This window comes from Muscardinus avellanarius (assembly GCF_963383645.1).
Source record: "Muscardinus avellanarius genome assembly, chromosome: 10".
Lineage (NCBI taxonomy): Eukaryota > Metazoa > Chordata > Mammalia > Rodentia > Gliridae > Muscardinus > Muscardinus avellanarius.
In genome coordinates this window covers 13892748-13916069 of record NC_137796.1, presented here as the reverse complement: position 1 = coordinate 13916069, position 23322 = coordinate 13892748, and the positions used below count along the sequence as shown (strand labels likewise).

Here is a 23322-nt window from a genome sequence, read left to right as displayed (position 1 = left end):
TCAAGGGCAGAAGGGAGGCCCTGGACAGGCAGGGTTTTTGCAAAGATTAAATGAGGTAATAGAGCAGGGTGTGGTGGTTCATGCTTGTAATCCTAGTACTTGGGAGACTGAGACAGGAGGAGCAGCCTCAGCTGCCTAGTAAAACCATCAGAAACTTAGTTAGATACTGTTTCAAAATAAAGAATAAAAAATAGGGTTGGGGGTATAACTCAAAGGTCAAATTCCTCTGGGTTCAATCCCCAGTTTTGCAATAAGAGAAGGAAAGAAGGAAGGAAGGAAGGAAGGAAGGGAAAAGAGCGAGAGAGAAATAAACAAGGAAGAAAAAGAAAGAAAGAGGGAGAGAGATGCCAAATACATCCAATTTCTTTTTGCTATCACTTTAATATCCTTATCATTAAGCTTTTATTTTTTTAGAATCCTTTCCATCCATCTGTTTTTTATATTTTCCTAGCAAAATCCCAACCATGTGAGCAGGGCGTGGTGGCGCACACTTGTAATCCATCACTTGGGAGGCTGAGACAGGAGGATCACAGTTCATGGACAGCTTCAGCTACTTAGTGAGGCCTTTAGCAACTCAGTGAGACCTTGTTTCAAAATAAAGACTAAAAAATAGGGCTGGGGGTATAGCTCTAGCTCGAAGGTAGAATGTTCCTGGGTTCCATCCCCAGTACAAAAAAAAAAAAAAAAAAAAAAAATTCCAACCATGTGAGCTGGGCTTGTTGGTACATCCTGAAATCCCAGCTACTCAGAAGGCTGAGGCAGGAGCATCTCAAGTTCCATGCCACTCTTGGCAACTTAATGAGATCCTTTCTCAAAAAAAAAAAAAAAAAAAAAAAGTTCATGTGTGGTGCTGGGGATTGAACCCAACCAAGGACATTTACCTCTGAGCTACACCTCCAATTCTATTTTATTTTTTTATTTTAAAACAGGGTCTTGCTAAGCTGCTGAAAGACTCACTAAGTATTGGAAGCTGTCTTTGAACTTGCCATTTTCTTGTCTCAGCCTCCCACATACTGGGATTACAGGTGTTTGCTACCATGTCCGACTCAAAATTTTTTTAAAAGGTCTGCGGTGTTTTTTAGGGGTGAGAGAGCTTGCTTAGCATGTCCAAAACCCTGTATTTCACCCCTAGCACTGAAAAAAAAAAAAATCCCAGCATGGATCATTACTAGCATGTTAACTTTTCCACTCAGCATGATCATTGCTAAAGAAAATCGCATCCAGATGGACACTACTGAACATCACAGTTTTCCACCCATCTTAAGCTCATTGGTCCTCTCTCTGTCAGCTTCTCCTTGTGCCCTCTGCATCTATTCTAAATTGCTGTGCTTTCTTCTTGCCCCTTCCACATTGGAGCTTAGCTTCTTACTGCATTGAGAAAACAGGGCTGTCCTGAGTAATTTCCCTTGGTTTCCTACCGCCCTTTGAACTTGTGTAGACTTACCCGTCCTCAGCTTTGACTTGCATGTTCAGTCTTCTCTCTCTTTTCATTCTGTACTCACACTTGTTTCTCCCTCCCTTCTCAACTCTTTTTTTTTTTTTTGTATTGGTAATTGAACCCAGGGGCATTCTACCTCTGAGCTTACTCCCAACCCTTTTTAATTTTTGTTCTGAAACAGGGTCTTGCTAGGTTGCTGAGGCTGGTTTTGAACCTGCAATCCTCCTGTCTCAGCCTTCCAAGTTCAGGGATTACAGACATGAACCACTGCACCTGGCTTCCTTTTTTAAAAAATTATTTATTTATTTATTTATTTATTTATTTATTTATTTATTCCGAGCTACACTCCCAGTCCTATGTTTTATTCTTTTTATTTTGAAACAGGGTCTGAGTTGCAAAGGGCCTCACTAAGTAGCTGAGGCTGGCTGTGAACCTGGATCCTCCTTGTCTGAGCCTCTCAAATGCTGTGATTACAAGAGTGTGCCACCACTCCTGGCATTTATTTATTTATTTATTTATTTATTGAAACAGGGTCTTGATAAGTTGCTAAGAGTCTCACTAAGTTGTTAAGGATAGCCTTGAACCTGTAACCCTTCTGTCTCAGCCTCACAAGTTTTGGGATTACAGGTGTGTGCCACTGTGCCTGGCTTCTGTCTTAAAATTAAAAATTAAGTCAGGCGTGGTGGCGCACGCTTGTAATCCCTGCGCTTGGGAGGCAGAGACAGGAGGATCGCGCAGGTTCAAAGCCAGCCGCGCGCGCTGGCTTATGAGACCCTGTTTCCAAATAAAAAAGTATAAAAAATAGGTCTGGGAGTGTATCCCAGAGGTAGAAGGGCTTCCAGGAACCCCAGTACCACCAAAGGAAAAAAAAAAAATTAAAAATTAATTTATCTCACAACCCCTCTAGCTGCTGCAAACTCTTCCCCTTTTTGTGTGTGTGTGTGATACTGGAGATTGAACCCAAGGCCATCTTATTTCTGAGCTACACCCCCAGACCTTTTTATTTTTTTATTTTGAAATAGGGTCTCACTAGTTGCTCAGGCTGGCCTCAAACTTGTGATCCTCCTATCCCAGCCTCCCAGGAACTAGGATTATAGGCCTGTAGCACTAGGCCTGGCTTATGCAAACTTCTTAAAAATTATTTGCATTTGTTGGCTGAATTTTCTCAGTTCTCATTCTCTATCCCACTAACAGCTCACTTTAGAGCTTCTCTTACAGAACTTTTTTGTGCCTGATACAAGTATCTCTTTTTCTTCAAACATACTGTTTCTTTAACTGGCTAGTAAAATCTGATTTTTTTCATGCCATATTGGCCATGTTTCCCTTATACATATTCAGTCAGCCCTTTAAAGGTCAGTTATCCTTAGGGGTCTGTCTTTAGTAAGCACAGTCTTCCCAGTGATTCCAGCTGCACGTGTGTGTCAGTGTCACTCAGACTTCCAGCCCAGGCCTCTTCTTGCCTCAGGCCCACACGTCCAGTCCCATGCTAGGTATTTGGATGTGCACAGCCCCAGGTACATCAGGTATGTGAAGATTAAACTCAGTTTTCTTCCCTCCAGCCCACCTTGACTTGTTTGTCATGTGTCTGTTTCAGCTTTTGACATCATCTCTTTGGTCATCTAAGCAGAAGCCTAAAACATTTCTCTTATTTACTACACCATTTCTTTCCTGTCTGCTTTGGCTCATGTTGGTACCCTTGCTGGGAATGTCCTCTTCTCATGAGATCGAGTACAGCACTCTTCTAACCCAGATGCCATCTTTCTTAGGGAGCTTGCCTAGGTTTATTTCAGGTGAAGTGTTCCCTTCACTCGGCTGCCACAGCAGAACCTTTGCTTTTCTTTCTTTCCCTCTCTTTCTTTCTTTCTTTCTTTCTTTCTTTCTTTCTTTCTTTCTTTCTTTCTTTCTTTCTTTCTCCAAGCTACACACCCCAGCCCAATTTTTTATTCTTTATTTTGAAATAGGGTCTCACTGAGTTGCAAAGGCCTGCACTATATTCTCTCTCTCTCTCTCTCTCTCTCTCTCTCTCTCTCTCTCTTTTGGGTGGTACTGGGGATGGAACCCTTCTACCTCTGGGCTACACTCCCACTCAGACCTATTTTTTTTTATATTTCATTTGGAAACAGGGTCCCTTAAGCCAGCAAGGCTGGCTTCGAACCTTCATGATCCTCCTGTCTCCACCTCCCAAGCGTGGGGATTACAAGCGTGCACCACCACACCCAGCTTTTATTCTTTATTTTGAAGCAAGGTCTCACTAAGTTGCAGAGGGCCACACTAAGTAGATGAGGCTGGCCATAAACCTGGATCCTCCTGTCTCAGCCTCCCAAGTATTATAGGCATGCGCCATCATGCCTTTCTTCACAGGCTGTTTAACAGATGTATTAAGAGTCTAGTGAAATGAGTTTCACTTGTATATTAGATTTGTGTAAGTGTGACAAAATTCCTAAGATAACAACCTAAAGGAAGGAAGATTTATTTTGGTTCCAGAGATTACCCACGGCGAGGCAGAATGTCATGGCATCGCACGTGGTGGAGGGGACTGCTCACTTCACAGCAGCCGGAAAACAAAGAGAACAGGGGGCAGAGTCCCTGTGTCCCTTCAAGTACACACCCCATGACCTAAATTTCTTCCTCAAGGCCCCGCCACCTTCCAGGAGTGGCACAGTGGGCCACTAAGCCTTCAGCCCCTGGCCCTTGGGTGTTTAAGCTCAGAGCCATGACTTGTGATTTAAATGCTCTTTTATTTTCTACAGAAACCTACTAGAGTGTGTCCCTGACTGGGCTTGTGAAGCAAAGAAGCTAGAAATATTAGATGTGAGCCATAATCTTCTCACAGAGATTCCTATGAGGTATGTGTGCATAAATGCATATCTTACATATATGTGTGTGTTTACATGTGTATATGTTTGTGTTTCTAGTTTTGGTTTGCTTTTTATTTGTTCAGTGAATAAATACTGAGGGCCTACTGAGTCTGAGGCAGTGTGATGTGTAAGGAACAGGTGATGCCTGGTGCCTCGTGGCCTTGGCCCCTTGGAAACTCAGCAAGAGTGCGCAGGTAACGATGACAGAATGTGCCAGGAGTTGCTGGTGTATGTTGGTGATGTGATAGTAGTAGTAGTTAATTTTATTTTTGGTGATGCTGGGGATTAAATCCAGGGGCATTCTATCTCCAAGCTATACCTCCAGCCTTATTTTCTGTTTGGAAATAGGGTCTTGCTAGGTTGATGAGAATCTCACTAAGATGTTGAGGCTAGTTTCAAACCTGTGATTCTCCTGTCTCAGCCTCCCAAGTACTGGAATTATAGACATGTACCACCACGCCCAGCAGTAGTAAATTTTATAGGATGAGTTTTTATAGGCTAGGTAATGTCCTAAGACCTTCACTTTTATGATCTTACCTCATCCTTTATAAATTTAGCATACAGGTGCTGTCATCCTCACCTTAGAAACGAGGAAGCTAAGCAGTGGTGGCACTTCACTAGGCAGCACTGGGAGCTGCATTTGAATGTAGTCCCTCTTGCTGCAGAGCCACTCTTCGTTTTTTTGTTGTGTTTTTTGTTTTTTGGTGGTACTGGGGTTCCTGGAAACCCTTTTACCTGCGGGCTATACTCCCAGACCTATTTTTATACATTTTTAAAATTTGGAAACAGGGTCTCTTAAGCCAGCGCGGCTGGCTTCGAACCTGCGCGATCCTTCTGTCTCCGCCTCCCAAGCGCAGGGATTACAAGTGTGCGCCACCACGCCCGGCTCAGAGCCACTCTTCTTAATCACAACGCTGTACAAGTTGTTTTAGAAATTCAGAAGAGCTTTCAGCCGGGCATAGTAGTGCATGCTTGTAATTCCAGCATCCGGGAGGCCAAGACAGGAGGATTGTGGTTAGCAACCAGCCTTCACTACTTATTGAGGCCTTTTGCAACTCAGTGAGACCCTGTTTCAAAATAAAGAATAAAAAATAGGGCTGGGGGCCAGGCGTAATGGCGCACGTTTGTAATCCCCGTGCTTGGGAGGTGGAGACAGGAGGATTGTGCAGGTTCAAAACTAGTCTCACTGGCTTAAGAGACCCTGTTTCAAAATAAAAATATTTTTAAAAAAGGTTTAGGAGTGTAGCCTGGAGGTAGAAGGGCTTCCAGGAACCACAGTACCACACAAAAAAAGAAAAAAGTAGGGCTGGGGGTGTAGCTTGGAGGTAGATTGCCCCTAGGTTCCATCCCCAGTACCACACACACACAAAAAAAAAAAAAAAAGAAAGAAAGAAAGAAAAAAAATTTCAGGAGAGCTTTGAGTGCATTCTGGTGAAGAGCACTGATTGACGTTTACCAGGGGAAGGGATTTCTCTAGGTGGCGGGGGAAAGCGTGGTGCTCGGCAAGGTACTGGGAAGTAGTTAGCATATGTTCAAAAGCACAGAAATGTAAAATGTGTGCCTATGGAGTCTTTAAAATTAAACTAGAAGTTGGGCATGGTGGCACACTCTTGTAATCCCTGTACTTTGGAGACTGAGACCAGAGGATTGCAGGTTTGAAGTCTGCCTCAGCAGTTTAATGGGGCTCTCAGCCATTTAGGAGACCCTGTTTCCAAATAAAAAATAAATTAGGTCTGGGGTGTGGCCTGGGGGGTCAAAGGTCCATGGATTCCATCCCCAATACAATAAATAAATTAATTAAATTAAACTAGAGGTTTTATAACATAGTGGATCTGAACATAACCTCTGGAAGCAGACCATAGTTAAATTCAGACTGCACCATTTACTATTCAGTGTGAGATCATTGGCAAATCATAGTCACTTAATCTTTCCAAATTGCAATGTTAAATGGCCTAGCACATGCTGTGCACTTGATAAATAATACTTTTTATTGTTAAGGATTTTTGTTATGAATTTATGATACCAAGTTATTAATAGATTGCATGTTTAAGTTAATAAATAAACTAACATTAACATTGATGAATATTATCTAGACTTTGTTTCTGGCTAGACGGAAAACCTAAATGGCTTTATTCTAGAAATGAGTTGTTTTGTCCTCATGGAGTTGGCTCTTCTGAGGACGGCCTAGTGACGTCCGCGTGAGTGGTGGGGACACGTGGCTGCTTTCTCAGCTCAGGCACTGCTGGTGATTATGCAGCCCAGAAACAAGGTGTTCTCTGCGTTGATTGACTTAATTAAATAGCCAGGGCATACTTAAGAAAAGTTAAAGTACTTGTTCCTTTGTTCTGTGCTCTCCTAGAATTCTGAGTAGCTTGAGTCTTAGGAAGCTGATGGTGGGACATAATCACGTGCACAGCCTTCCAGCGCTGGCGGAGCACATCCCCTTGGAAGTGCTGGACATTCAGCACAACGCTCTCTCCAGGCTGCCAGACACCCTCTTTTCCAAGGCCTTAAAGTGAGTACTAGAGGATTTAAAAAAAAATTTATTTTTCAGAAGAACAGAATTATTGTCTAAATGCACTGGTTGACTTGTCGTTGAAGTGAGCTTTGAGACCGTATTTACCGCTCACCTGATGATCCAACTGTGGGTGAAGACTCAGTGGGCCCCACCCACTTTTATGGAAGGATTTCTTTTTTTTTTTTTTTTTTGCGGGTCTGGGGGTGGAACCCAGGGGCATTCGACCTCCGAGCCACACCCCCTGCACTATTTTTTATTCTTTATTTTGAAACAGGGTCTCACTGAGTTGCGGAGGGCCTCACTAAGTAGCTGAGGCTGTCCACAAACCTTGATCCTCTGGTCTCAACCTCCCAAATCCTGGGATTACAAGCATGCGCCACCACACCAGGCTCAAAGAAAATATTTTTTATGGAAGAAAATATGATAGTGTCAGCCGGGCGTGGTGGCGCATGCTTGTAATCCCCGCGCTTGGGAGGTGGAGACAGGAGGATCCCGCAGGTTCGAAGCCAGCCTTGCTGGCTTAAGAGACCCTGTTTCCAAATAAAAATGTAAAATAGGTCTAGGAGTGTAGCCCAGAGGTAGAAGGGTTCCATCCCCAGTACCACCAAAAAAAAAAAAGAAAATATGACAGTGGTAGTAGTAACTGTGTGTGTGTGTGTGTGTGTGTGTGTGTGTGTGTGTGTGTGTGTGTATTAGTGGGGATTAAATCCAGGGGCATTCTAACTCTGAGCTATACTCTTGGTCTTATTTTATGTTTTATTTTAAAATTGAGTCTCACTAAATTGTTGAAGGCCTCACCAATTTACTGAGGCTGGCCTGGAGCCTGCAGTCCCCCTGTCTCAGCCTCCCAAGCACTGAGATTACCATGCACCACCATGCCCAGCCATATCTAACTAGAAGTTGAAATAACCATCAAATACTTAGGAATTCTTCTACTTCAAGTGATTTTAAACAGTTTGGAAAGGTTCAGGCTTTCATTGCAAAAAAAGTGAATATACTTAAGACAACATCCAGATACAGCTTCCTTGGGCAGTTTTCAGCTTTTGCATTGGGTAGAAAGGGTATCCTTGTAGTTCAGATGTATGTGAACATGTGGTACTCAACAACTTTCTTTCAGTAAGCACATAGAGGATAAAGATGAAGCTAGTTAGAATCCAGATGCTCCAGAAGCCTGAGAAAACAGCCACACATGTATCATTCCTCTCCACTGTGCTCGCATAAAATGAGTAAGAGGAACTTTGGGTTGGATAGATTTATTGATTTATTTATTTTGCAGAACTGGGGATTGAATCCCGGGGCATTCTACTGTTGAACTACACTCCCAGCCCTATTTTTTATCTATTATTATTATTATTATTATTATTATTATTATTATTATTATTATTTTGCAGTACCAGGGGTGGAACCCAGGAGCATTCTACTTCTGAGCTACACCCCCAGCCCTATTTTTTATTCTTTATTTTGAAACAGTCTCACTAAATTGCAAAGGGCCTCACTAAGTAGCTGAGGCTGGCCGTGAACCGTGATCCTCCTGTCTCAGCCTCCCAAATTCTGGGATTACAAGTGTGCGCTACCACATCTGGCTTATTTTTTATCTTTTATTTTGAAAGAGGGTCTCACTAAATTGTGGAGGGCTTCACTAAGTAGCTGAGGATGGCCTTGAACCTGCAATCCTCCTGTCTCAGCCTCCCAAGTACTGGGATTATAAACATGGGGCCCCACACCTGTCTTGGATAGATTTAATTGGAGAAAACTGCTTTTTTTTTTTTTTTTTTTTTTTTTTTTTTTTTTTTTTTTTAGTTTGGGGGCTTGGAATGGCAGCATTCCATACTGAGAGAGGGCATGATGGTTACTATATAAGAAGGCAACAAGTAAACACAAAGAAAATGATGGTCTTTGTGTGTTCTGTCAGTCTCAGATACTTGAATGCATCTGCAAATAGTCTGGAGTCTTTGCCTTCTGCTTGTGCTGGGGAGGAGAGTCTGAGTGTGCTACAGCTGCTTTACCTGACCAGCAACCTCCTGACAGATCAGTGCGTTCCTGTTCTCATCGGGCACCCACACCTGCGCGTCTTGCACCTCGCAAACAACCAGCTACAGACCTTCCCCGCAAGGTGAATGAAGCCTTTGTAATAATTTTAGATCATAACATTAATTCTGCATTTGTCAGACTGAATATAGCTAACTATATTTCTTTTATGTTAACTATGTTACTTCTGCTGTGATTTCACTAGTCCAGAGAGAAATTGCCTCTAGTAGTTTGTACTTAGTTATTGTCAGTAACCAGGGAAATTGTGATTAAAATTTTTTTTTTAGTTTGTTTATTTGTTTTTTGCAGCTGAATCTATGATCCTCCTGTCTCAGCCTCCCAGGTACTGGGATTATAGGCAGGCACCACTATATCTATTTTTAAAATTTTAAAACAGGGTCTTACTAAATTGCTGAGGCTGGCCTTGAACCTTCAATCCTCCTGTCTCAGCCTCAAAATATTGAGATTATAGGTGTGCACCACCAAGCCTGGCTGGAAATTATAGTTTTTTATTCTAACTTTATTAATTCTCTTTAAAATATTATAAAATTTAAAAAACAAGTTTAATTATTTAAAAATTATAATTTTTTAAAGCCTGGCGTTATGGCACTGCCTGTAATCTCAATACTTGGGAGGCTGAAACAGGAGGATCCTTGGTTTGAGACCAGCCTTAGCAACTTAAACTCTTTAACAACTTAGCAAGACACTAAAAGGCTGGGGTGTATCTCACAGGTTTAGCACCCATAGGTTCAATTTCTAGTACTATACATACAAAAATATATATACATATATAACTTTTTGAACATTATCAACTAGGTTACTTCATTGAAAGAGTTCAAACAGTGGTTTTTAAAAGTGCTGTGTAAAAGCCTAGCGTGGTGGCGCATGCTTGTAATCCTAGCATTTGGAAGGCTGAGACAGGAGAATCGCAGTTTGCAGACAACCTTAGCTACTTGTGAAGCCCTTTGCAACTCAGTGAGACCGTTTCAAAATAAAGAATAAAAAATAGGGCTGGGGGGTGTAGATCGAAGGTAGCATGCCTCTGGGTTCCATCCCCAGTACTGCAAAAAAAAAAAAAAAAAAGTGCTTGTGTGAGCCAGGCTTGGTGGCGCACTCCTGTAATCCCAGGTCTTAAAAAGCTGAGACAGGAAGATTGCAGGTTCGAGGACAGCTGCATCAAGTAGGGAGACTTTCATCAAGAAATAAAATTGAACTGGGGATGTGGCGTGAAAGTAGAATGAATGCCTCTGGGTTCAATCCCCAGTACCACAAAACAAAAAAAATAAAGTGCTATGTTTCTATTACTCAGAACTTCATTATAATGTATAATTAGAATGCGTCAAAAAAGCATATTAAAAAGTGAATGTAGAATCTTAATTTCAGGATGTGATAGATCTCCTGAAATTTTATCAAATTAATTAGGTTAATTTCAAGTGTGTTCATATAAAGTGTGATAGACCCAACTGACCAGTTATATTAGTTTGTGAAACCAATGGGTAATAAATACCAGGTTATTATTCTAAAACTAATGAATCTCACCTAATTTGATTACACTTTTATTGTTGGAGGGATCAAAAGCAGGCTAATATAAAAATGAAAACACATAAAAGAAAATGAAAATATATTACTGAGTAAAAAATGTAAGTTATAAACCAGGTACAGTGGCATGAGCCTGTAATCCCAACTACTTGGGAGGCTGAGGCAAGAGGATTGCAAGTTCAAGGGCAGTCTGGGAAACTTTGCAAGAAAGGACTGAGGTATAGCTCAGTGGTAAAGTGCTCTGAATTCAGTTCCCAGTACTAAAGACAGAAAGAGAGAGAGAGAGAGAGAGAGAGAGAGAGAGAGAGAGAGAGAGAGAGAGAGAGAAGAGGGAGAGGGAGGGAGAAGAGGAAGAGGAAGAGGAAGAGGAGAGGGAAAGAGAGAGAGAGAGAGAGAGAGAGTGTGTGTGTGTGTGTGTGTGTGTGTGTGTGTGTGTGTGTTAGAGAGAGAGATACTGGTGTTTGAACCTATAAGACAGGAAGATTGAGGACAACCTCAGCAAAATATTTTTAACAAGTAAATTAGACAGCCAGGTGTGGTGGCACAGACCTGTAATCCCAGTATTTGGGAGGATAAGACAGGAGGATCTCAGGTTCAAGGCCAGCCTCAGCAATTTAGCAAGGCCCTCAGCAGCTTAGTGAGAACCTGTTTCAAAGTAAAAAATAAAAATAGGTCTGTGGTGGGTACAGAGCAGAGGTAGCCTCTGGGTTCAAATACCAGTATCACCAAAAAAAACCCCACCATTTTCTTAAATTTGAGAAAAAACAGTTTCATGCTTTAAAAGACAAGAATACTATTTATTAAAATGTCATCAGGCCGGGCGTGGTGGCGCACGCTTGTGATCCCCGTGCTTGGGAGGCAGAGACAGGAGGATCGTGCAGGTTCGAAGCCAGCCATGCGCGCTGGCTTAGGAGACCCTGTTTCCAAATAAAAAGATGTAAAAATAGGTCTGGGAGTGTAGCCCGGAGGTAGAAGGGCTTCCAGGAACCCCAGTACCACAAAAAAAAAAAAAAAGTCATCAGGGATTATCTCTGGAAATAGGGTTAATAAGATTTATTTATTTATATTTGTGGTACTAGAGATTGAACCCAGAGGCATTCTACTTCTGAGCTACACCCCCAGACTTGACTTGACCCTCCCTTCCTTCCTTCCTTCCTTCCTTCCTTCCTTCCTTCCTTCCTTCCCTCCTTCCCTCCCTCCCTCCCTCCCTCCCTCCCTCCCTCCCTCCCTTCCTTTCCTCCCTTCCTTCCTTCCTTCCTTCCTTCCTTCCTTCCTTCCTTCCTTCCTTCCTTCCTTCCTTCTTTTTTGCAGTACTAGGGACGGAACCCAGGGGCATTCTACCTCTGAGCTATACCCCCAGCCCTATTTTTTACCCTTTATTTTGAAACAGGGTCTCATTGAGTTGCAAAGGGCCTCACTGAGTAGCTGAAGCTGGCCAAGAATCATGCTCTTCCTGTCTCAGCCTCCCAAATGCTGAGATTACAAGTATGTGCCACCACACCCATTTTTCTATTTTTTATTTGAAACAGGGTCTCACTAAGTTACTGAAGCTGGCTGCGAAGCTGTGATACTCCTATCTCATCCTTCCATTTACTGGGATTATAGGCTTGTGCCACCATGGTGCAGTGAATATTATTGTAACAACAAAAAATAATTTTATAAGTTTAGCTCTTAAAAAGTACTTGTGAATTTTCTAGCATTAGAAATTATTTGTGATACATAAGAAAGGTAGGATATAAAATATACATAAAACAGTTATTCACTTGAAGAATTTTGTGGGAAATTCAGCAAAATTATAATTCAGATTGCCGATATTATGTGATTTACATATTTTTTACTGAACTTTTCCCCATGTTCCAGCAGCTTATTTTTATAAATTTTTTGAACCAATAAATAAAAAAAATCACAGCAATTTGTAACAACGTAGGTAAAGATGTTAGGCTGCTTAGGTAACTTGCCTACCTGCAGAAGTGTTGCTTGGTGCAAAGGAGCGCGGTGAATCACTTGCATGACCGTCCCAAGCAGGGTGCTATATGATTAAAAGGAACTTGATTAATGTTTAGTGGAGATGAATTATGTTAGGAACCAGTACCTAAAAGTACAACCTGGAAGGAGTCTTCTGTAGCTGAGTCGGGTGAGGTCTGCTAACACTAGTTTTCCAGCATCCGATAGGTAGGGAGTGTTGAAGCAAGGATCAGAGCTGACCTCAGCAGCACACCGGTGCTTTTTTAGCTACTTCTTGTAAGTCGAGTGACAGGAAGAAGTCTGTCCCAGTAGCTGGAAGGATAGCGAGGCAGCGTCAGGTCAGGTTGTGATGTAGCAGTTGCCTGGCTGGGGTCAGGCTGTTGTCTTCTGTAGTCTGTGGGTGCTATTAAGTAGCAGTAACTTGGCAGCTGCTCCTTTTTGGTGCAATATGGTATTTTGGTTTTTTTTTTCAGCAAACTAAATAAATTGGAGCAATTGGAGGAACTGAACCTAAGTGGCAACAAGCTTAAAACCATCCCCACAACCATAGCAAACTGCAAAAGGCTGCACACCCTTGTTGCACACTCCAACAACATCAGCATTTTCCCAGAAATCCTGCAGTTGCCTCAGATCCAGGTACTTTGATATGCTGGAGTGCTGTCCTTTGGAGGAGACAGCAGGCGTGTGAGTGGGTACCTCTCTTCTTGGTTTCTTATTTTGCGGTACTGGGGATGGAATCCCCGGCCTCACATGTGCTAGGCAAGCGTTTCAGCACTGAGCCACATCCCCAGCCCAGAGCTGCCACTTTTCTTCTAAGGAGAGAATAGGAATGTGAATGAGATTATTTCCTTCTCATAAGGAAGAACTGCCGTCTTCTAATATACTCAGTGTGCGATCCAAGTATGCTTACTTCAGTTCATTCTTAGGAAGAAAGTAAATTCCCCTTTGAGTATATAGTAGGAGATTGAATGTCTGAAAATAAAGAACTATGATGTATTTTCTTTTGATTTCTCTGTTCTTAGTTTGTAGACCTAAGTTGCAATGACTTGACAGAAATCCTAATTCCCGAGGCTCTGCCTGCTACGTTACAAGACCTTGACCTGACCGGAAATACAAATCTCGTTCTGGAACACAAGACACTGGACATGTTTAGGTAGGGAAAAATCTGAAATTGAGTCCACATGTGTTGTGAGGCCACCAGCCAACTTTGCGCTTTCTTTAGGTTGTGGAGATCTTTACTAGTTAAAGGAACAGAATGAGTTAGTCCAGAGAGACCCTAGAGTCTCCTCTTTGATTCCTTGACTCAGTTATGAATGCATGCTCCACTTAGTAGTCAGTCTGTTTATACATTACCCAGCTATCTATGCATGGCAGTCATAGATATTTTAGGTGGTGCAGGTCCTATTACAACATTTAAGAGCTAACACAAATTCATTCCTTATACCAAGACTTTGTTGTATCACTTAAAATAGACTGTTGGCTGAAACATAAAGGTCCTATCAATTGTAACCATCTTTAGCCCATTTCTCTTCTTCCTATCTGTGTATTTTCTCTTTTTTCCACTGGAACTGAAGTTCATCATACTTTTTTCTGAAAATGCATCTTAATCTATCAAGAGATTATTCTAGCTGGGTGTGGTGGTGCACGCTTGTGATCCCCGCGCTTGGAAGGCGGAGGCAGGAGGATCGCGCAGGTTTGAAGCCAGCCCTGCTGGCTTGAGACCCTGTTTCAAAAAAAAAAAAAAAAGTATAAAAATAGGTCTGGGAGTGTAGCCCGGAGGTAGAAGGGCTTCCAGAAACCCCAGTACCACCACCAAAAAAAAAAAAAAGAGATTATTCTATAAAAATATATTATCAACCATGCCATGTAATATAATTTTAGTACTTGAGAGGCTGAGATAGGAAGATTGCAGAGTTCAAAGCCAGTCTCTGCAACTTAGGGAAACCTTGTTTCAAAATTAAAAAAATAAAAAGGGTTAGGGTGTAGCTTAGTGGTTAGAATGACTCTGGGTTCAGTACCAAAAACAAAAAAGAAGCTGGGAGGCCGGGCGTGGTAGTGCACCCTTGTAATCCCTGTACTTGGGAGGCAGAGACAGGAGGATCGTGCTGGTTCAAAGCTAGCCTCGCTGGCTTAAGAGACCCTGTTTCCAAAAATATATATATAAAATAGGTCTGGGAGTGTAGCCCGGAGATAGAAGGGTTTCCAGGAACCCCAGTACCACCAAAAAAAAAAAAAAAGAAGAAGAAGCTGGGCATGATGGTACAAGCCTGTAATTCCAGTACTTAGGGGGCTGAGACAGGAGGGTCACAAGTTCAAAGCCAGTCTCACCTACTTAGCAAGACCCTGTTTCAAAATAAAAAGCCGGGTTTGGTGGTGCACACTTGTATTCCCAGCATTCGGGAGGCTGAGACAGGAGGATCACAGTTTGCAGACAGCCTCAGCTACTTAGTGAGGCCCTTTGCAACTCAGTGAGATCCTGTTTCAAAATAAAAAGAATAAAAAATAGGGCTGGGGGTGTCGCTCGGAGGTCGAATGTCCCTGAGTTTCATCCCCAGTGCCACAAAAATGTAAAATAGTGCTAGGGAAATGCCCCTGGATTCAATCCCCTGCACTAATGAAACAAAAAGCATGTTATTGTTGAGATTGTTTTTGTAAAATAGAGAATAGACTTTAATCTTGTCTTCCTCTCACAGCCATATCACAACCCTGAAAATTGATCAGAAACCTTTGCCAACCACAGATTCTACCGTTATATCAACGTTCTGGAGCCATGGACTTGCTGAGATGGCAGGACAGAGAAATAAGTGAGTATGTTGGCTATGGAGACCAAGAGAGGAGAAGGGGGGAAAAATCAGCCCCAGGGCCATCTGGAAACTGGTCCCACGTTCACAACCAGGCTATATTGTTCTGTCGTATAGAAACAAATTACAGACTATCAACATTAAATAGAATGCCTCTGAGACCGTGGCAGAGGAAGACAAAAACCAATGAATGTGTGGCCCACAAAATGCCAGACACCCCCAACATGTCTTTCTCCTCTACCAATTTCTCTTTGCTATTGATCAGACTTAGTGAGATACCCAGCTGTATGGCGGCCCTGTTTTCTGACAGTCCCTAATTGATTTGATCCTCTGCTTCCTTGTACTCCTCCCAAAACGGCCCAGCCACAGCAGTGTCCTCTCTGAGGTTCTTTGCAGCACCCTCTTCCCTCTGCTCCCCAGCGTTCCATGGAGCGCTTCCACCCTTGCTGCAAGGAATAATAAACCCAGTTTCAACCACAGGTGTGTGTCTGTGGGCTTTGAAATTGACAGAGGACACTGGCAAAACTAGTCCTCAGTCACTATAGTACTGTACTGTAGAAAGGCCCTTCCAGGCTTCGATGGCACTGCCCATGAATACGGCTGAATTTCGCCTTTCCTTAGCTTGTCAACTATCTTATCTAGGGACTTTTTTCACGTATAAATTAAGATTTACCACTGTTGTTCTGCACCTTCGATTAATACTTTATAAAAGAATGTACCCTGAAGAGCAATCTTTTGCCAATAGCTTTCTTTAATGATCGTGTTTCTTGTATTTCTGTTCTAGGTTATGTGTGTCTGCGCTAGCTCTGGATAACTTAGCAGAGGGTGTGGGAGCCGTGTACGGCATGTTTGATGGGGACCGGAATGAGGAGCTCCCCCGCCTGCTGCAGTGTACGATGGCAGATGTGCTTTTGGAAGAGGTACAGCAGTCAACAACTGACGTGGTTTTCATGGCCAACACCTTCTTGGTTTCTCACAGGTAAGCAGGTGGGTTGAATAATCCTTAACTCAGCTCTACTTTTAGAAAATAATCTTTAAGCCAGCACCAGGGGTCAAGATCACAGTGTGGGACCAAGGAGAGGTCCTGCTCCTCCTCTCAGTATCATCAGGGAGTGTGGGAGTGGGCTCTTTAAAGAGCCTGGGAAGCCGGATGTGGCATGGTGGCACGTGCTTGTAATACCCTCTTGGGAGGCTAAGACAGGAGGATTGCACAGGTTCAAATTCAGCCTCAGCTACTTAGTGAGGCTCTCAGCAACTTAGGAGACCCTGTTTTGAAACAAAATATAAAATAGGGCTGTGAGTATAGCCCAGGGGTAGAAAGCCTCTGGGTTCCACCCCCAAGTACCACAAAAATATAAATAAATAAATAAATAAATAAATAAATAAATAAATAAATAAAAATAAAGAGCCTGGGAAGTCATGTGCCTTCTTTGTTGAACCCTGGCTTCCGAGGACCTGGGAAGCCTAGAAGTAATGTGCAAAAGGCTGTGTGTTTATAGATGTGTTGGTACATTCAGGGGGATGATGGTGGTAAGCTTTCATAAGATTCTCCAAAGAGTCATGGCCTGTAAAAGGTTTACAAGCCCAGTCAGACTTACGTGTTGTGGGTTTACTCAGCAAAGGCCCTCAGTAAAGTCTTAAGCCACTCCACAGTAAACACCTCAGCTACCGAATACCTCTTGGAAGCTAATGGAGTATCTTACACGTTAGGTTGTAAACTTGTATAATCGAGACTGAAATGGAACAGTTTGGAACACGAGCTGGTCTTGTCGGTCATTTTGTACAAAACATGATGTTGGTCAAGGAATCGATTTTGGGGTATAATTGAGACTTGCCAAAATAAAGCTTTTGTAAAAGGAAACTCAATTTATGAAGCACCGCTCAAGAGCCAGGCCTTCAACCATGCATTTTTCACCTTATACCTTTAATTATTAAAGGCAAATATTAAAGCAAGGCAAATAGTTATCAGATAAATTTAGAGAATAACTTCTAAGGATCTATAACTAGTAAATGGCAGATCTGGTTTGAAACTAGAGTTTTCTGATAGTATCTGTTAGGTATGGGCAGATGGGAGCCATGTATATGGAGTAAATGCAAGGAGAATTATGATCCTTTTTTTTTAAGTTTTTTTTTTTTTGTGTGTGTGTGTGTGGTACTGGGGATGGAACCCTTCTCCAGGCTACACTCCCAGACCTATTTTATATTTTTATTTGGAAACAGGGTCTCTTAAGCCAGAAAGGCTGGCTTCAAACCAGCGTGATCCTCCTGTCTCCACCTCCCAAGCCGTGGGGATTACAAGTGTGTGCCACCACGCCTGGCTTAAGGCACTTTGACCTGAGTGGGTCTCAAAGTATTTCTAGGCCAGCATCCTCAGCAGACCAGACACTTGTTAGAAATTTAGACTTCATGGGCGGAGCCTAGCAGTCTGTGCTCTAACATTATCAAGCAGGCTAAATAATTCTGATACACTGAATTTGAAAAACCCCTGAAATAGAAAGTCTCTGATCAGACACAAAAGCAGACACAACTGCACTGTCAGTCCCCTAACCCTTAAAAAGACCCAAAAAGCTCTTTTCTCCGTTGGCTGAGAGTAAAGCTGACTTCCCCACTGTCATTGGTAATAAGAGTCTGCCTTCAGGTGGGTGGGTAAGAGAGAGGCTGCTTCCCAATCCCAGGGTAAAAAGGCAGGGCGGGCATGAAGGACCACCGCTTCTCAACTTAGCTACCATGTCTTAATTTTCCTTTCTTTCTAAACAGGAAATTAGGAATGGCTGGCCAGAAGCTGGGCTCTTCTGCTCTCCTGTGCTACGTCCGGCCTGACACGGCCGATCCCACCAGTAGTTTCAGCCTGACTGTGGCCAATGTTGGCACCTGCCAAGCTGTCCTGTGCCGAGCTGGCAAGCCAGTGCCCCTCTCTAAAGTCTTCAGCCTGGAACAGGACCCAGAGGAGGCTCAAAGGGTGAAGGACCAGAAAGCCATCATAACTGAGGTGCATCTTGCTTTATGCCAGTCACTTTTACTCCCCCAAAGCTGGTAAAGCCTGCTTTGCGTAGTTAGTGAAGGTCCATTTTCTTCCTGTCCTGCTTTAGAAGTTGTATACAATACGGATAAATGTTCAGTTCCTTTTGTTTTGGTAACAGTAATAGAAGAAAATCTGAGCAGTTAGTGATTAGCAAAAAGAAAAAGTAAAATTAATTAGAAATAAGAAGACCTTAATTTGTGATTTTTAAATGAATAGCTAAGAAGTAAAATGAGTGTTTTATCCTGCTTAGTTAGTTCCCAATTCATATTTTGTTATTCCAAATAGAAAGGATTTCTGTAGTTTGATATCCCTAAATGCAGATTTCCAGAATATTACTTCTGCTGTATATTGTATATGATTTAGTATGCTCTAGTGTTCTTTTCTTTTAACAATACATCAAGGATTTCTGTTTGCTGGGTGTGGTGGCCCACGCTTATAATCCTAGCATTCAGGAGGATGAGACAGGAGGATCACGGTTCGCAGACAACCTCAGCTACTTAGTGAGGCCCTTTGCAATTCAGTGAGACTCTGTTTCAAAATAACAAATAAAAATAGGGCCGGGGGTGTAGCTTGGAGGTAGAATGCCTCTGGGTTCCATCCCCAGTACTGCAAAGAAAAAAAAAAAAAGAATTTCTATTTAATAGGACTTCTTTTTTAAAATTAGCATAACTATTTGCTTTTTGCTTTCAGAGAGACTTTAGCAATTATATGTGGACACTGTTCACTGCACAGCAAAATTTTATTCAGATCTTTTGCCCATATTAAATTGGATTATTTTTCTTTCTGTTTAGTTTTAAAGAGGTTTCTTTATATATTTTAGAAAAAGTTCTGTCAGATGTGTCTCACAGACATTCCTTCTGAGTCTGGTGGTTGTCTTTCATTCTCTAAACAGCATCTTTTGCAGAGCAGATGGTTTCTGTTTTAATGAAATTACTTACCAGTTCTTTTTCCTTCATGGGTCATGCTTTTGGTGTTAAATCTAAAAATTTATTACCAAGTCCAAGGTCAGCCATATTTTCTTCTGTTTTATCTTCCCAGAAGTTTTATAGTTTTGAGTTTTACATTTAGTTCTATCATCATTGAGTTAATTTTTGTGAAAAGTGTAAGTTTGGTGTCTAGACTGTTTTATTTTGTGTATGTTTTTCCAGTTGTTTTGGACATCAAAAAGAATATTTTTCTCCACTGTGTTGCTTTTTATTTTTTGTCAAATATCAGCTGACTATGTTTCTGTGGGTCAATTTCTGGGCTGCCTCTTTTGTCAAAAGTTCTGCATATGTAATAGATAATGTACTTAGATATCATCCAAGGAAGTATAAAGCCACCATGTATTACAATGTAGTTGATGCCATTAGGAATCTAGAATTATGATAATTAGGAAAGTCTTTCATAAAAACAATGAAAGATAAGACAACTTTTTTTTTTTCTTTTTTTTTTCTTTTTTGGTACTGGGGATGGAAACCAGGGGCATTCTACCTCCGAGCTACACCCCCAGCCCTAATTTTTATTCTGTTTTTTTGTTTTGTTTTTTTGGTGGTACTGGGGGTGGAACCCAGAGGCTTTCTACCTCCGGACTATACTCCCAGAACTTTTTTTTTAATATTTTATTTGGAAACAGGGTCTCACTAAGTTGCTGAGAGCCTCACTAAGTAGCTGAGGCTGTCTGCAAACCTTGATCCTCCTTTCTCAGCCTCCCAAGAACTGGGATTACAAGCTTTGCCACCATGCCTGCCTTGACTACTCTTTTTTATAAAATTTAGATAATGTTTTTTAGGTTTTCCTTGGGAGGGTGTCTTTTATTGTATTAGGGATTGAACCCAGGGCATTTGCTGGGATTACAAGCCTGCAGCACCACGCCCGCTAAGGTTCTTTTATTCATTGCAAATCAAACCTGTCAGTCCCAACTGTGCTTTTCAATGAGAAATCATTTTTAGTGTTGCTTCTGAGTCCCAGTCTCTCTGAGGGTGCTAGTGGTGAGGAATTAAAGAGAGTTCTGCTTGTTTTTGTAACACTTTTCTCTAGTTAAGGGCATGCAGAGGCCTGCCCTTAATTCATGTTAGAACAAGTATCTTCTAAGATGGCGGCACCATTTTAGTCACTTATTTTACTTAGATTTAACTTCAGTCTTTTTTAACTATTTGATATAATCACTACATGGTACTTGTCTTTGTGGAATTCTCTATATTTATTTTAAAATACATTTAAGATTACACTGATCCCAGGACAAATCATGTAACATATATATTCTGCTTTATTATAGGTCCCTAAAACATGGGGATCTAGAAAGATGAAGTTGTGCCTGGCGTGGTGGCGCAGGCTTGTAATCCCAGTACTTGGGAGGCTGAGACAGGAGGATTGAGTTCACAGCCAGCCTCAGCTACTTAGTGAGGCCTCTACAACTCAGTGAGACCCTGTTTTAAAATAAAGAATAAAAAATAGGGCTGGAGGTGTAGCTCAGAGGTAGAATGTCCCTGGCTTCCATCCCCAGTACTGAAAAAAAAGGGAAGACAAATGAAAGAAAGACAGAAAGATGAAGTTGCACATCTATTGCTTTTCTTTCTCAAAATTTGTGTTCTGCTCATCTCTAGGACAACAAAGTAAACGGGGTAACCTGCTGCACCCGGATGCTGGGCTGTACATACCTCTACCCTTGGATCCTCCCTAAGCCCCATATATCTTCCACTCCACTTACCATTCAAGACGAGTTGTTGATTCTGGGAAACAAAGCATTGTGGGAACACTTGTCATATGCAGAAGCTGTCAGTGCAGTGCGTCATGTACAAGACCCATTAGCAGCTGCTAAGAAGCTGTGCACATTAGCACAGAGCTATGGCTGTCAGGACAACGTGGGAGCAATGGTGGTTTACTTGAACATTGGCGAGGAAGGCTGCACTTGTGAGATGAATGGGCTCACCCTCCCAGGTCCTGTGGGGTTTGCTTCAACCAGCACCGCCAAGGACGCCCCCAAGCCCACCACTCCTTCCTCCAGCAGCGGCATCGCCTCCGAGTTCAGCAGCGAGATGTCCACCTCAGAGGTGAGCAGTGAAGTGGGCTCCACCGCGTCCGATGAGCACAACACTGTGGGCCTGGAGGCCGGCTTGCTCCCGCGGCCAGAGCGGCGCTGCAGCCTCCACCCGGCCCCCGCCGCAGGGGTTTTCCAGCGCCAGCCTTCCTGCGCCACCTTCTCCAGCAATCAGTCTGACAACGGCCTGGACAGTGATGACGACCAGCCCGTGGAAGGGGTCATGACCAATGGCAGCAAGCTGGAAGTGGAAGTAGACATCCACTGCTGCCGAGGAAGAGATCTTGAGAGCGCGCCGCCTCTTACAGAGAGTCCCGTGCCCTGTCCTGAGGAACACACGAGGGGGCTGTTTTTGGGGATCCGAAGGCAGAACAGTGTGAATGGTGGCACACTTGTGCCAGTGAGCAAGGACAGGATGGAGTTGCAGAAGTCTCCCTCCACCTCCTGTCTCTACGGAAAGAAACTCTCCAATGGCTCCGTCGTGCCCCTGGAAGACAGCTTGAACCTCATCGAAGTGGCCACAGAAGCTCCCAAGAGGAAAACGGGCTATTTTGCTGCCCCCACTCAGCTGGAGCCGGAGGACCAGTTCGTTGTGCCTCGTGACCTGGAGGAGGAAGTGAAGGAGCAAATGAAGCAGCGGCAGGAGAGCCAGCCGGAGCCGGAGCCCAGGGGCGAGGAGCGGACCGAGCCCCCGGAGGAGTTTGACACGGCGCTGTGATCCTGCCCCTCCGCGGGCACGGACGGGAGAGGGTGTGTGGTACTAGGGAAGGGACCCTTCCAGAGGCATTTTGCCTCTACGTTTCTAATCATAGATGTGTGGGGTAGAACTTGGAGCCAAAAAAGGGGAGAGCTACCAGGGTCTGGCTCTGCACGAGCCGGGGCCACCATCAGTGTTAAGTTTCACATTTAGCCTGCATCGGATTCCCGGGGTTCCTGGGAAGAAGGCAGATGTCGTTCTGTATCAGTCCTACCACCTGCCATTAACCCTTTCTCTCCTAGGATCATTGTGAGAATTTGCCTGCCTGGGCAGGAAAGGGACTACTTCTGTGGAGGAAATAACTGAAGGTTGATTCCCTTTACTAATTGCTGCTGATGGATCTCTGTGACAGAAAATCACCTTATCCCTCAGACTAACTAATGGGGGGTGACGTGACTAGTCACATGGCTTTTCGTTCTTCTCTACGAGAATATAGCCTATCAAAATGATATCTATTGGAGATGTAGAACCCATCACACAGATAATTTATGTATGCAATGTAATGAGAGCACTTTTCATTGACTGTGAACTTTTTATTTTTGAATCTGCACTCGAGCCAATCTTCTTAGAGGCAGCCCCATACCTTTGTCCATAGACAGAGAGATAATTTGGTGTTGGAGCCTTCTCCGAGGGTACTCGGAAGGGCCCAGGATTGAACCATTGGATGTCAGACTGTGAATGCTCCTGAGAAACTTGGGATAGTGGGTCTTCTTTGGGGGATAAAGATGGGGAAGGAGTGAATACTAAGCCTTCTTTCCCCAAATCAGAAAACAAGAATCACTCCTTGATACATGTGGCACTTGCTTGGAATTGTGATCCACACAGATCACAAGGTAGGCCCTTGGGGATTGGCCTCTTTCCTAACATGTGCTGGAGCTGGCAGCCAGCCTCCTGTAGGCTGGGCCAAGGTGGACACGCAGGTGTCCGGCAACCTTGAGTTACGGTAGATGACTCTGAAACAGAGGCTGAATGGGAACATAGGGGTGGATGGAGCTCACGGGTTAGACGTGTTCCTTCTCCTTCTCTAGAGCAGAGAAATAGTTTTCTAGAATGTTAGAAGTGAGTTGTGAGCTCATCTTCCATGTGTGACAGTGTACCCTTCTGAAAATTGAAAATTCACCTTATGTGGTTTCAGAGTACTGGACTCAATATCAACAAAAAAGACTCTTTGTTGAGAAATTTCTAAGCTTACAGAAAACCTGGATTTTGTTTTGCACATTCCATGTAATTCGAGCAAAATTCAGTTCCTTCTGCATTTTTGTCACTTTTTACTTCAGAAGATTTACTTTGGAAAATTAATGCCGATAAAGTTTGGCATTGCTTGATTTTACCCAGTGGGAAATATGCTGTGAAGTTTTAGAACATTTCACAACTAAA

The 23322-nt window shown here is 42.9% G+C and overlaps 1 protein-coding gene across 2 annotated transcripts in view; it reads left to right on the top strand.

Moving 5' to 3' along the window:
- The window catches only part of PHLPP2 (PH domain and leucine rich repeat protein phosphatase 2), a gene marked incomplete at both ends in the record, with an annotated part of 83178 nt that extends 61272 nt beyond the window's left edge, over positions 1-21906 (top strand). For both annotated transcript variants that reach the window (XM_080702165.1, XM_080702164.1), the window contains 9 exons: positions 4189-4284; positions 6656-6811; positions 8727-8927; positions 12820-12982; positions 13369-13499; positions 15040-15150; positions 15932-16126; positions 17905-18136; positions 20755-21906. In XM_080702165.1, the coding sequence (XP_080558291.1) occupies positions 4189-4284; positions 6656-6811; positions 8727-8927; positions 12820-12982; positions 13369-13499; positions 15040-15150; positions 15932-16126; positions 17905-18136; positions 20755-21906 (2437 nt within the window). The remainder of the gene's footprint in view (positions 1-4188; positions 4285-6655; positions 6812-8726; positions 8928-12819; positions 12983-13368; positions 13500-15039; positions 15151-15931; positions 16127-17904; positions 18137-20754) is intronic.
- Positions 21907-23322: the final 1416 nt, after the last annotated feature.